This window comes from Leucopleurus acutus, assembly GCF_964270905.1.
Source record: "Leucopleurus acutus genome assembly, chromosome: Y".
NCBI lineage: Eukaryota > Metazoa > Chordata > Mammalia > Artiodactyla > Delphinidae > Leucopleurus > Leucopleurus acutus.
The window spans coordinates 2,015,674-2,029,202 of NC_139164.1; the positions used below are offsets into that span (position 1 = coordinate 2,015,674).

Consider the following 13,529-nt stretch of genomic DNA (forward strand, 5'->3'; position numbering starts at 1 on the left):
CTCTCACCTATGGACTTGGTTTTTGAAGACGAGGTCATTTATGAGAAGGGGGTGATTTAGTGTCTCCAATTTAAAGCTCTTATAGGTGTAAGTTGCCTTCATGTCACCTTCAAACACACACAGCCCTCGTCTTTGGATTCGCGAATGGAAACTGGCCAAATGTGAGAGGTGACTGCATCTCCTTGGACAGTTTTTGCTACGGTAAAAAAAAATGTATGATTTTTTGCAAATGGCAGCTCTCCACACCCCCAGATGTGCCTGCAGAAGAGACAGAGGTAGGCAAGGGGCTATAGGAAGAAAAGCCTTCCTGGCCCAGCCCAGGAAAAACAGTGTTGATGGCAAAGAACCTGCCCGGTCACCCAAGAACACATGAGCTGCAGAGGCCTGGGAGGGGGCTGAGAGCTCAGGGGGCGCCCAACGCTTGACACCAACACACCTGTGGGGCACACTCTGCCCCATGCCGGCTGCCCAAGGAGCTGGACCTTTCTCGGCAGGAAAAGGGAGGATGCAGGAGAGGCGATCTCGCAGATCTATCGGGTGCATCCCTGCCGCCACTGAAGGCTCTGGAACCTACTTCTTAAACGCACAGACCTCCACGGAGAAGGCCATGGTTGGGCCCTACGATCGGATACGTAACAGGTTTGAGCAATGCTGTGTTTTCAGCTGACTCACAGCCAACAGAATATGGGCGGCGCCTTCAGATTTTCACAGCAAAGTTTGGAATCGGAAAGCAGAAGCAGAGAGTAGACGAGGAAATGCACGAGGGACCAGACAGACACCGAGGCCCTCCGCCCAGGCACTGCTTCTGGGAAGACCCATATTTAAACAGCAACACACTCATGGCGACCCACTCAGCACTTGGCTTTCAAGATCAGTGCTAAGGGGAAGGCACAGCAGAGCACTCCTCAGGGGACCCTCACCATCACGTCCAAAGAGAAACGAATCTCACCCAACAGGTGAGATTCTGCACAAGCCAACCAGGTCTATGACACCAGATGGACTGAACATTGACAAGAAGAAGCAAAACTAAGCAGAAACGAGGGAGGTTCAAACACTTCCATCGTACCTGTTTTGTTTCTTACTTTTCCTAAAACCAAAGGGAAAAGAAAACATTTGCATAGGTTCATTGAGCCAATACAGAAAGCTACGAGTTTGCTTTGGGAGATGCAGTTTGGTCCACGGATTTAACCTGGAATATCAATAGCTAGCCATCCCCCTACAGAGTATGAGATTTTTTTAATGCAATAGAGAAAATTCCTTGAATAACAGTCATGGCCAATGGCTAGCCTTGCACTAAAGTCCAAACCCACATCTCCTTCCCTGTCGTCCTGGATTCATGACCCAAGGCTACCAGACACAAAGCACTGAAGATATTGGATATAGACCGTCGTATGATACCTTCTTCACATATAACCATAAAATGCATATAAGATGATAAAAAATGCACATATCATACTTTTAAAATTTGTCCCCAAGAGAATAGATTCTTGAAAAAAAATGTGAAACATGAAACACCATAGGCTCTGGAAAGTAGGAACATTTACTTCACTGCACAATTTCCCTGATCCAGGCACACCGTCCTTTTTATACACACACAGACACACGCACAGGCACACACATGCAATTTGTGGTTGTATCTGAACAAGTTCAGCTCAAACTTATAAAGTCTATGAGAAAAAAACCCCAGGATATCCCAGTAGGAACACAAGCCTAAAAAGAAGATAAAATCTACAACCAAACAATTTTTCAAAATGTCCTCCTACTGCGCAGTCGATTTCCAGCTGCTTAAATAATTCTAGGTCCACAAATGTCAACGGCTCTGCCATCTCTTTATATACATCCGGGTGTATATAAACGTGGAAAAGTCCTTATCCCATTAAGAAGATGCTTCTTCAGGTCTGCCTGGGGGCAGCCATCTGTCCCAGGCAGGCTCAAATCACCCTGTTTCTGGCATGAAATTAGACAAAGGATTTTGTTAGTTTTTAAACACCTGGGTAGAGTTTGTCATCCTAAGAACAACAACAATAATAGCACGAAAGAAACCCAACTTTCCTTTGGAATTCTTACTGCAAAGACCCACAAGCCTGAATTCTAAGGAGAGAAGATGCCTAATAAGAGACATGGAACAATATTTGAAAGGTGGGTTTTTAATGTTCTATGGTGTTGACATGCACAGAACTAGCCTCTCCTCACCCACGATGAGAAGGGAGATTCATCACTCAAGCAAAAACAGATCCGAGGGCTTCCCTGGTGGCACAGCGGTTGAGAGTCCGCCTGCCGATGCAGGGGACGCGGGTTCGTGCCCCGGTCCGGGAAGATCCCACATGCCGCGGAGCGGCTGGGCCTGTGAGCCGTGGCCGCTGCGCCTGCGCGTCCGGAGCCTGTGCTCCGCAGGGGGAGAGGCCACAACAGTGAGAGGCCCGCGCACCGCAAACAAAACAAAACAAAACAAACACAGATCCTAGTTTCAATGTGCTTTGCTGTAGGGTTATACAGCCAGAGAAAACATTTTGTGATGAAAAGAACTACAAGGCACAGAGAGCTGAGAGGCCCCCTGCAGCTGTCTTAACACCCTCTCCACCTGCTGAGAAGCAGGAGCCACACACAGAGGCACGAGTAAGTCCCACAGCTGCAGAACAGAGCTCCAGAATCCTGTAACGAAGCTGAACTCGGGTCTCACCTGTGGGATGAGATTTCGCTTCCTGAAAGAATATCTTTTCGCATAGCATCGTCACACCTGATCGCTCAGCGGAAAATACCAGCCGGTAAAATGACTGAGAGAGATTCAAATATGAATGTGTCTGGCTTTTAGAAGAGCAAAATGCAAGCTGGTTGCATGAACAGGAGGCAATGAGATCATGAAATGGTCTCCTGACTTCCAAAGGGTCACCAAGAATGTCATCAAATACGGCCCCTGCCATTGGCCAAAGTACATTAAAAGTAACTCGACTATAAATCTGGGGAAAAAAATGATACAAATGAACTTACTTACAAAACGGAAACAGACTCACAGACACAGAAAACAAACTTATGGTTACCGAAGGGGAAAAACGGGGAGGGAATATATTAGGAGTTCGGGGTGAACAGATTCACATTACTAGGTATAAAATAGACAAACAACAAGGACCTACTGTACAGCACAGGGAACTATACGCAGTATATTGCAAAAACCTACAATGGAAAACAATCTGAAAAAATATATATACATATATACAATGGAATCACTTTGCTACACCTGAAACTAACACAATATTGCAAATCAACTATACTTCAATAAAAAATAAAAATTAAGAAAATAAAAGCCAACCCCTAGATACCAGAGAGAAAAATAAAAGGCAATTAAACTAACTCAATAACTAACTAAATAAACTAGACCTTCAAAGTCAGAGAGTCATAGACCTTCAAAGGTTCGTGGAAATAAGAGACTCAAAGTCATTTCTTTTCAATCTCAAATTAACTTTAGCAAATTTCCTACAAGGTGTTCTCAGATGATTCCTTTCTAACAAAAAGAGACCCAAGAGCCCTTCTGAAAATACTTGGGAAGTATTGTGGTCTGGACCTCGGAGATTCCAGGAAGCAGCCACAAGAGCTATGCTTCTCAAATGTGTAGGCGCACCGGTCTCCTAGGAGCCGTATGTATTGGTACAGACCCTGCCCCGGCAGGTCAGTCCGGGGAGTGAGATCCTGGTGGTGAGGCTGGTTCTCTGGCGTGCGGCCCACACACACCGGCTGTTTCTTCTGCTGCCCTGGAAGGGACTAGGGCTGGTTCTGCTCCATCGCTCGTGCCCGAAGCGGGGAGAGAAGCCCCACTCGGTCTATGCAAGACCTCCTGCACACGAGGTTCTGTCAACCTCGCTGATTTTTTTTTTTTTTTTTTTGCGGTACGCGGGCCTGTCACTGCTGTGGCCTCTCCCATTGTGGGGCACAGGCTCCGGATGCGCAGGCTCAGCGGCCGTGGCTCACGGGCCCAGCTGCTCCGTGGTATGCGGGATCTTCCCGGACCGGGGCACGAACCCGTGTCCCCTGCATCGGCAGGCGGACTCTCAACCGCTGCGCCACCAGGGAAGCCCCCTTGCTGATTTTTAACTACTAAAAATAAAGATACACCTTGTCGTTTACCCATTTTAAATACAGCAGTGTGTACGTATCAATCCCGAACTCCCAATGTATCCCTCCCCCCTCCCCCCGACCCTCCCCCCCTCGTAACCTAAGTTCGTTCTCTGAGTCTATGAGTCTGTTTCTGTTTTGTAAATAAGTTCAACCAACGAGGACCTTCTGTAGAGCACAGGGAACTGGGCACAGTGTTATGTAACAACCTAAATGGGAAAAGAATTTGAAAAGAATAGATACATGTATATGTTAAAAAAGAAAAGAAAGAAAGAAACAGAATTCAACTGATAAAATTAATGCATGAAATGAGATTCCTTGATATTAAAAAAAAAAAAAAAGATATACCTTCCAGGTGGGGAGCCCATGCTCAGAAATTCTTGAAGACTTCCAGATCTTTCTGTGACACCGGAGGGGCCATGTTCCAGTCGTTCTCGGGATAAGCTTCGAAGTTGGAGGTGTCGCCCTCGCTGCACACTTTGGGCACGATGGGAGGCTGGGGGATCAACAAGACCCAACCCCGTGTTACAGAGGAACAGCGCGCGCCAGGATGTTATTATGCTCAGCGCACATTGCACTTTGCACAGACTGTGTTTTTTACAAATGGAAGCTTTGCAGCAACCCTACCCTGAGCAAGTCTATTGGGACCCTTTTTCCAGCCACACTGGCTCCCTTCGGGTCTGTGTCACATTTTGACAGTTCAAACTTTTCCACTATGATTATATCTGTTATGTTGATCTGTGACCAGGGATCTTTGACGTTACTACTGAAATTGTGTTTGTTTTGTTTTCTTTTGTACTTTGGAGTTAAGGTACGGACACTTTTTTTAGACATAGTGTGACTGTATGCTTAATAGATTACAGGATAGTACCTATTGTACATAACTTAATTTTTCTTCTTCTTTTTTTTTTTTTAATTTTTGGCCACGCCTTGGTTTGCGGGAATCTTAGCTCCCGGACCAGGGGTCGAACCCTCACCCTTGGTAATGAAAGCACACAGTCCTAACCACTGGACCACCAGGGAATTCCCTATACATAACTTTTATATGTGCTGCAAAACCAAAACATTAGTGTGACTCGCTTTATTGTGGTACTCTGGAACCAAGCTTACAGTATCTCCGAGGTCTACCCATACATCCCTCTATGTCTACAGCTTTCTGTGAAAATGTAAAAAGAACTGGAAGACAACAGAGCTGCTTTTCTTTGTTTATGAACAGGAAAAGCTTGGAATTAAAGATATTGCAAGTGAGGTGTCAACTATCAGATTGATGAATGCTTACACAGTTTGAAGAATTTAGGGAAGAAGGAAGGTACCCAGCACTTGCTTCTTAAATTCTAGAACTGAGGACCACCTGGACTGCTTGTTAAATCGAGATTCCCAGGTCGGGGACATTCTGATGTAGCTGGTCCTGTGGCCACACTTTGGAAAATTCCAGAAAGATGGAAAGAGCTCCAGACTTGGGTTTTATTATCTCAGAGGCCATACCACAATCCTACATTGATAAAAATGAAGGCATCGGGATTGAGAAGAGGGTCAGCAAACTTTTCCCATAAAGGGCCAGTTAGTAAAACATTTTGTTTTTCAGGCCATACAACTTCTGTTGCGACTACTCCCTGCTGCCATTGCAGTGGGAAAGCAGCCATCGACAATCTTTAAACAAATGGATGTGGCTATGTGCCAATAAAACTTTATTTATAAAAACAAGCAAGGGGCCAGATTTGGCCCACAGGTTGTACTTTGCTGATTCCTGCATACATCCAACTCCAAGATTCTGTAACACACACAGACACCGACTAGTTTTCTCTAATCCTGTGAAACTGTTATGCTTTGTCCAGAGCCTTTAACACACGTGGTGAGCACCACCCCTCTCGCCCTTCCTCTGCAGGATGGATCCTAACCTGGATGTTTCACAAGACACTTGAGGCTCATGATGCTAGAATCCTCAAGTCAAGTCCAGGACGAGGACCTAGATTTGTCCCTGTCCCAAAGCTCCGTGCTTCCTAACAGACCACAGCAAAGCAGATGCAGCTGGAGAATCCTGACAGAGCATGCGTTCCTACGTGGATCCCAGGGGGAACATTTTAACTGCTATGTGGACACAGAAATGAGTCAAGTAAGTTAAAAATTATTCATTTAAAAAAAAAAAAAAGAAAACCCTCTTGTCACGTGTATATTTTGGTGAGTGTATCAAAGTGCAAAGAGCATGGAGTGGTCAGCACCTCAGAAACATCAAGGAGCTTCAGGTGAAGGTGCCACGTTCCTCATCTGACTCAGAAGTTCCGTGGCAGAAAGTCTAATTAGTGAGGTTCACGCTGTATACGCACAGCAGACAACTCCCATCCCCAAATGGGCCAAGCCACACGTGAATAGATCTTGGGTTGGCTCCATAAAAGAGGTTGAGGATTTACAAAGATTTTAAAAGTCACAGAGTAAGTTTAATGGTGACTTTTCCTTCATTCTTTCTCACTGCATTCAATAAATGAGCTATTTCTATAAACCAGGCGCCACGTGGACAGAAGGTGCATGATTCTGGCTTTCAGAAACCTTCCAGCCCAGTCAATGGCTCCAGGGGAGTATCTCTATCTGGGTGGCATATTTGGAATCACTTGATGAGCTTTTAAAAAGCTATAAAAATAAAGTTACACAGAGATACCTCTTTTTAACCATCAGTTAGGCAAAACTGCAAAAGTTGTATAACTCACCACTCTTGAGCTGGGGGAAAAGAGGCATTTTTCAGAACCAGTCCCCCGGGAGCACAAAAGGATGCCGTTTCTACAGGGACGTATGCTGCAAAAGTACCTAGATTTCAAACGCATTTACGCTCTGACCCAAGGATCTCACTTCTGGAAATTCATCTTCAACACAAAAGAAATGTACGCAATTATTCCTTTTAGGAGACTGGAATCGGCATTAAGTGTCTGTCAGTTGAGGTCTGGTTAAGTAAACGATGGTAGAGACATGCAAAGGAGTTCCATGCGGTTTAAAAAGAATGAGAAAGCTATTCAGGCATATGGGAAGATCTCGAGGTTGTATCGTTAAATGAAAAAAGCAAAATTAGAATAGTGCATGTGTAACTGTAGGTTTGTGTTTTTAAAAAAGGGAGAAGGACTTCCCTGGTGGTCCAGTGGCTAAGCATCCGCCTTCCAATGCAGGGGACATGGGTTCGAGCCCTGGTCAGGGAACTAAGATCCCACGTGCCACGGGGCAACTAAGCCCGTGTGCTCTAGAGCCTGCGTGCCACAACTAGAGAGCCCGCGTGCCACAACTACTGAGCCCGAGTGCTCTGGAGCCCTCGCACCACAACTAGAGAGCCTGCGTGCCACAACTAAAGACCCGACACAGCCAAATAAATAAATAAAAACAAATACTTTTTTTAAAAAAGGGAGAAAATAAGAATATGTGTATCCACCTGGGTTTACATTAACCTAAAGAAACTTTTAAAGGATACACAGAAGAATCTAATAAAAGTGGTTACCTATAGCCAGCTGGGAGGGGACAGCCTGGCCATGTATACCTATTAATATTGATTTGGTTTTTGAACAATGCGAATATATTACTTAGGCAATTTTGTAAGTCAGTGTAATAGAATAAAATACATAAAAGTTAAAACCTTGAACAAAATGAATATCGGTTCCACCCCTAGAGTCTGGGCTGGGGGCGAGGCATTAGCATTTTTTAAGTGTCTCCACTGGCGCCCAAGCGCAACGTTGAAAACATTGCTGTTGAGGATACCCGTCAATCACATATTAAGTTCAAAGAAAGATGGGCCTCAGAATACTTTCCATCTAAGCTACCACCATCACTGTGCCACATCCGTCCATAAGTATGAGACATGCGTCCTACCTGTGTTATTCCCCCTTAGAAAGGGAACAGATGAGATTCATCATAGTCTCAGAGCCAGGGACGGATGGAGCCAGTTCTCCAAAAACCCAACTGCAAAAGTGGGGTCTGAACCCCCCATTAGGTGACTCTTTAGCTGAGCTCTCCCCTGAATAGGGAACCTGGCTTATCAACGATTTGGGATGGTTGCTTGTACCGAATCAATTCATTACATGTCCATCCTAAGTGAAAGAGAGCTCAGGAGAGCTCCAGGCTGCCCAGGGACCAACTGCCCATTTAAATATGTTGTACCTTCAGTTTCCTTTCTGGGACAGTCTCCCAGTCCATGGTCCGGAACCACCGATGCCGTTTCACATCCTCTGCTCCATTCTGCAAAAGAAACATGCATCATCAGTGAACAGAAGGTTGACAGGATAGGAAAGAAAATATTCCAAGAGAACCTCTACGCGATGCCCTACGGAGAAAAACAAGAGTTTGCTATGTGTGCAATCACTGTGCCCAGAGTGTGAGCTATTAGGGAAAACGACAGATGAAGGCATCTGAGTTTCATTTGCTTTCCTTTGTCGTAGAAAGAAATCCGGTCACGAGGTTCACGTGTATGCCGCTCTGGACCAAAGACCAAAGTGTAATTATGATTCAGCCTCTTGACATAAAACTAGACTGACGCGCGGTCAGGTCTGAGTTTGACACCTGTTTTCATCTTGACAATTTCCTCAGGTGAAATTACACTCATTTTAGAAATGTATAAACTGAGATTCATTAAATGATGTCATTTGCTCTGTACTGCCCAGCAAGTAAGTCTATAACTCAAACTGAGCATGTCAAACTTCAGAGACTTTAACAACTACCCAACGTCGCCTCTCAATTAACAATGTGTACAGCACAGGGAATGCTACTCTATACTCCGTCATAACCTACATGGGAATAGAATCTAAAAAAGAGTGGATACATGCATATGCGCTCACTTTGCCGTACAACGGAAACTAACACAACACTGTAAATCAACTCTACCCCCCAAAAAATTTTAAAAAAACAAAACACAAAAAGCAATGTGTACTAAGGTCTGTCTAGTTCATCCTCAGCTGTGGTGTCAATAGCTGGACGGGAGGCACCACCAGTACCAGGACCTCTGAAAATCCCTTCCAAGTTCTCAGCCTTCAGCTGCACCCTTCTTCTCCTTTTTTACGACACTTGTAGCAACTTTTTAATCAATTAAATGCATGAAGTTATAAGACAGAAACATGTGATGTCTGTGACACAGGAGCCAGTGCATCTGAAGTTAACTTTTTAAAATGTGTATCAGTTCATATTTTTTAAAGTTTTAAATGATTTATCCTCAAAAAAGAAAATTCTCTGTAACCATATCTCCAAAAGGTAGGAGATGGGGTGTCAATGTTTTCTAGTTTTTTCCAGTCCTATTATTTTGAAAACTCTTTTTCTTTTCCTATTTCTTTCCATCCATATGTAAGTCAAATAATGACATCTGATGAGTGTTACCTTGAGGGATGCTGAGAGAAGGTAAATGGGACTGAAGGTTTACTCCCTAAAAGTTCAAACTCAGTATGGATACTAAGGTTTTATGGTATCTAGATAGATGACAGAGAGATAGATGTAGATGACGGTAGAGGACAGAGGATGAGCTATTTAGATAGATACATTTATAGATGATAGATGAAAGTTAGGTAGATAGGTGTTCAATAGATAACAGACAGATGATAGACAGATGATGGAAGATAACAGATGATAGGTGATAGATACATAGGCAGATAGATGATAGATAAATTGATAGATAATGGAGAGAGAGATGGATGAGATATCTAGATAGATGATTGATAGATGACGGATATATAGGTAGATAGATGATGGAATATGACAGACATATAGATAGACATAGATGATAGATAGATAGATACAATAAATAGACAAAGAAGTGAAGGAGAAAGTAAGTGCTAGAAACTTTCCAAGTGTGGAGGACAGAGCAGTGTCCACAGAGGATGAAGGAGTTAAACACAATGGTCTGTTTGGGAAATAAAAAGAGAAACACCGCAAATGAAGGAGCGCCAGGAGGAGAAACACAGCCCGTTACTGGATGAACAACCATGCTGTTTCACAGATCTGTTCCTTTCTCCAGTGATATCCAACCACTTAGCGTTTACTCCCCTCCCTTAAGGACCTCAACACATGAGCCAATCTCCATGAGTAGCCTTAACTAGCCAACCAATTTAACTCGTTATGTATTGAACTGTGCTCCCCACGAAAGGACATGTTGAGGCCCTAGTCCTCAGCACCTGTGAATGTAACTTTATTTGGAAACAAGGTTTCTGTAGATGTAAACAAGTCAAGATGAAGTCATTGGGGTGGACCCTAAATGCAATGACAGTGTCCTTACAAGACACAGAAGAGGAGAGACACGGACACAGAGGAGAAGCCCCGGGAAGACAGAGGCAGAGACGGGAGGGAGGCGGCCACAAGCCCAGGGACGCCTGGAGCCCCCAGAAGCTGGAAGGGGCAGGAAGGACCCTCCCCTGGAGCCTCTGGAGGGAGCACGGCTCTGGGACGCCTGGACCTCAGACGTCTGGTCTCCAGGATGGGGGAGGATGGATTCCTGTGGTTTTAAGCTCACGGTTTGTGGTCCTTTGTTACAGCCGCCCCAGGAAATGAACACACCCACATAAACAGAGGGCCCCACGAGACCTGCGGGGTTCAAGTCTCACACACAGGTCTACTTTGTCCCTCAAGACTGCAACTGACAGGGTCAATGCACTGGTCCACGTCTAAGTTTATCCACAGACGTCCAGAGCTAGAAACAGCTAAGAAAATGTCCCTGGTTTGTCTCAAATTCAGCAGTGCCAAAACAGAACCAAGACAGGCATATACAATATCACAGTTTATACAAGTCAGTTCCTTCCACGTGTTTCCCTCCAGATGAAAAGTTTGACAAAAGCACACATGGTGCACAGCTTCTAAAATGACGATGAAGTCACACACCAACCTGCACATGCATGTTTAGAGCAGCACTACTCCTAACAGCCCAAAAGTGGCAACAGCCCAAGTGTCCATGGACGGATGGATGGGCACACAGCACGGGGTCCATCCACACAGCACAACAGGACTCAGCCAGGACAAGGAGAGAAGCTCTGACCCAGGCTACCACGTGGATGGACCCTGAACACACGACGCTCAGTGAGAGAAGCAGACACAAAAGGTCATGTTGTGTATGATTCCATTTTCATGAGAGCTCAGAATAAGACAATCTAGAGAGACAGAAAGTAGCCCAGTGGTTGCCTACCACCAGGAGGGCTAGAAGGATAGAGAGGTGATAGATACAGGATACAGGATATGGGTTTCTTTTGGAAGGGATAAGCATGTTCTTTAAACGGTGGTGATGGTCGCACAATTTTGCAAATACATTACAAGCCATCGGACCGTCCACTTTAAAACGGGGAAACTGGATGGTATGTGAATTATACCTCAACAACGTTGTTGAAAAATATAAAAGTAAATAAAGTCATGATTCGTAACCTACAGATCACTGCTGAGTCACTGGCTCCTTTGGAGAGACAAGGAGATGGGGTGTAGACCCAGTTTGATTCTGCAGGCCCCAGAAACCCAGATTTGGAATCTGACCAATGACTGAATACGAATGTTCTGCCTTTGCTGAAGGGTGTGAAGTCAAATGACAGGCACTTATAACGAATACCACTTAACACATACGGACGGAAACACTCACCTTCATGTTTCCCAATCTCCTTGTTCTGTCGACAACAAGCAATTTCTTAATGAGGTCTCTGTTTGGGAGACGGAGACAAAAACACAGACGTGTTGATACGGACCCATGCAAACACAGCAGGTCAACAGCAGTAAAATCCACACCGCACAACGTGGACAACGGGCGCAGCGGTTCACACTGGCTGAACGCTTTCTAACGCTTCTTTCTAACCATGATCTGTTCCTAAATAATTTCTGCGGCGCAGAGCTGCGAGAGGGACCTAGCTAAGGGGAAGAGGTTGATTAGATCATCGTAGAAAAGAACAGCCCCGGAGCGGGAGAAAATGTGCCTGCCCTGGGGATGGGGAGGCTTCATTTCAGACATACGAGTCAGGCCATCCCCGCCGACTACACGACATGCACTTTCACCAAAATCGATGCTCTCGCTTTGCCCTGTGGGTCTGTTTATCTGTGAGATTCTTGTCTGGCCATCCGTGCCTTCCCGTAAGCACGTAAACTTATTGGATCCCTTTCGTGTGTGCCGGTTCACTGAGATCCTCCCTCTAGATAGCAAACGGGGGACTTCCCTGGTGGTCCAGTGGTAAAGAATCCACCTTCCAGTGCAGCGGACACGGGTTTGATCCCTGGTCAGGGGACTAAGATCCCACATGCCGCGAAGCAACTAAGCCTGCGTGCCGCAACTACTGAGCTCACATGCCTCAACTAGAGAGCCTACGCCCTTTGGAACCCGCGCGCTACAACGACAGAGCCCACGCGCCCTGGAGCCTGCACGCCACAACTAGAGAAGAGGAAATCCGCACGCCACAGCTAGAGAGAAGCCTGCACGCTCCAACGAAGAGCCCGTGCACTTCAACAAAAGATCCCGCGTGACGCAACTAAGACCCGACACAGCCAAAAATAAATTAAATAATAAATAAATAATTTTGTTTAAAAATAAATAAATAAATTGCAGGCAGTATCAGAATACAGCAGGACGGTCAATTATGATGGGAAACTGGAGGTGGTTTTCAAGACTTCCAGAAGATGGGCTAGCTCTCAGAGTAACAGTTAAGGAAATAAAAAGTATAATGTGTGTGTTTAAGTATCTAATACGCTGACCATGTTGTGTATACATTAATATCCAGGGACTTCAAGCATATGAGGATGTTTTCCAGGACAATCAAACACCCCCGACTCAGCTTTAAGCATCTCAGCTTTCCTGAATCCAACAATGCCCCGGGGTAAGCAGCACAAACCCAGGCTCCAGCTACGCCCTGGGCGCTGTGGGACCCGCTAAGGAGGCTCAGATGCGTCAGGTGATAAATGAGGGACCAGGGACCAGGGCTCCTCACATCTGCACTGTGAAATCTCCCAGGTTCCTACTGATCAAACTCTGTTAAGGTATAACTGTAACACAGTTTCCCAACACTGTGTATCCTTAAGTAGAACTGGAGTCCTTCTAGACGTTCTCCCAAATCCATCTCAAAGAGAAAACCCAAGAACACTGGCTCACCTAAGGCTAGGATGTAGCCTTAAGGCTAGGATTTTGATGCATCCATCGAAAACAGAGGAAATGTACTCTTGTGCAAGGCAGAGGGATACAAGAGCACTGAGAAATGAAGGTACCTTTCCCATACTTAGTGAGTCTCCCCTTCATTATTTTAACATACCAAAGAAACACACTAAAAAAAACAAGGTCACCAAACACCACACTCCCAGAACATCCCCAAATCCATGTGTTTTTTCCTTCTTCTTCCCTATTATTTACAGCACCCTCAGCCCTATGAGTGCATATCGTTAAAGCTGCCAGTCCCAGGATTACAAGAAAATCAAAGATTTATTCAACATATAAAATCAGATCTTTGCGAAACAGC

At 45.1% G+C, this 13,529-nt stretch overlaps 1 protein-coding gene across 1 annotated transcript in view; it reads right to left on the bottom strand.

Annotated features, from left to right (window-relative positions):
• Window positions 1-1,392: 1,392 nt before the first annotated feature.
• LOC309978860 (cAMP-dependent protein kinase catalytic subunit PRKX) overlaps window positions 1,393-13,529 on the bottom strand; it is a gene marked incomplete at its 5' end in the record, with an annotated part of 79,974 nt that continues 67,837 nt past the window's right edge. The window contains 4 exons of the mRNA XM_082865507.1: window positions 1,393-1,947; window positions 4,456-4,603; window positions 8,239-8,316; window positions 11,678-11,735. Of these exons, the coding sequence (XP_082721633.1) occupies window positions 4,478-4,603; window positions 8,239-8,316; window positions 11,678-11,735 (262 nt within the window). The 3' untranslated portion in view covers window positions 1,393-1,947; window positions 4,456-4,477. The remainder of the gene's footprint in view (window positions 1,948-4,455; window positions 4,604-8,238; window positions 8,317-11,677; window positions 11,736-13,529) is intronic.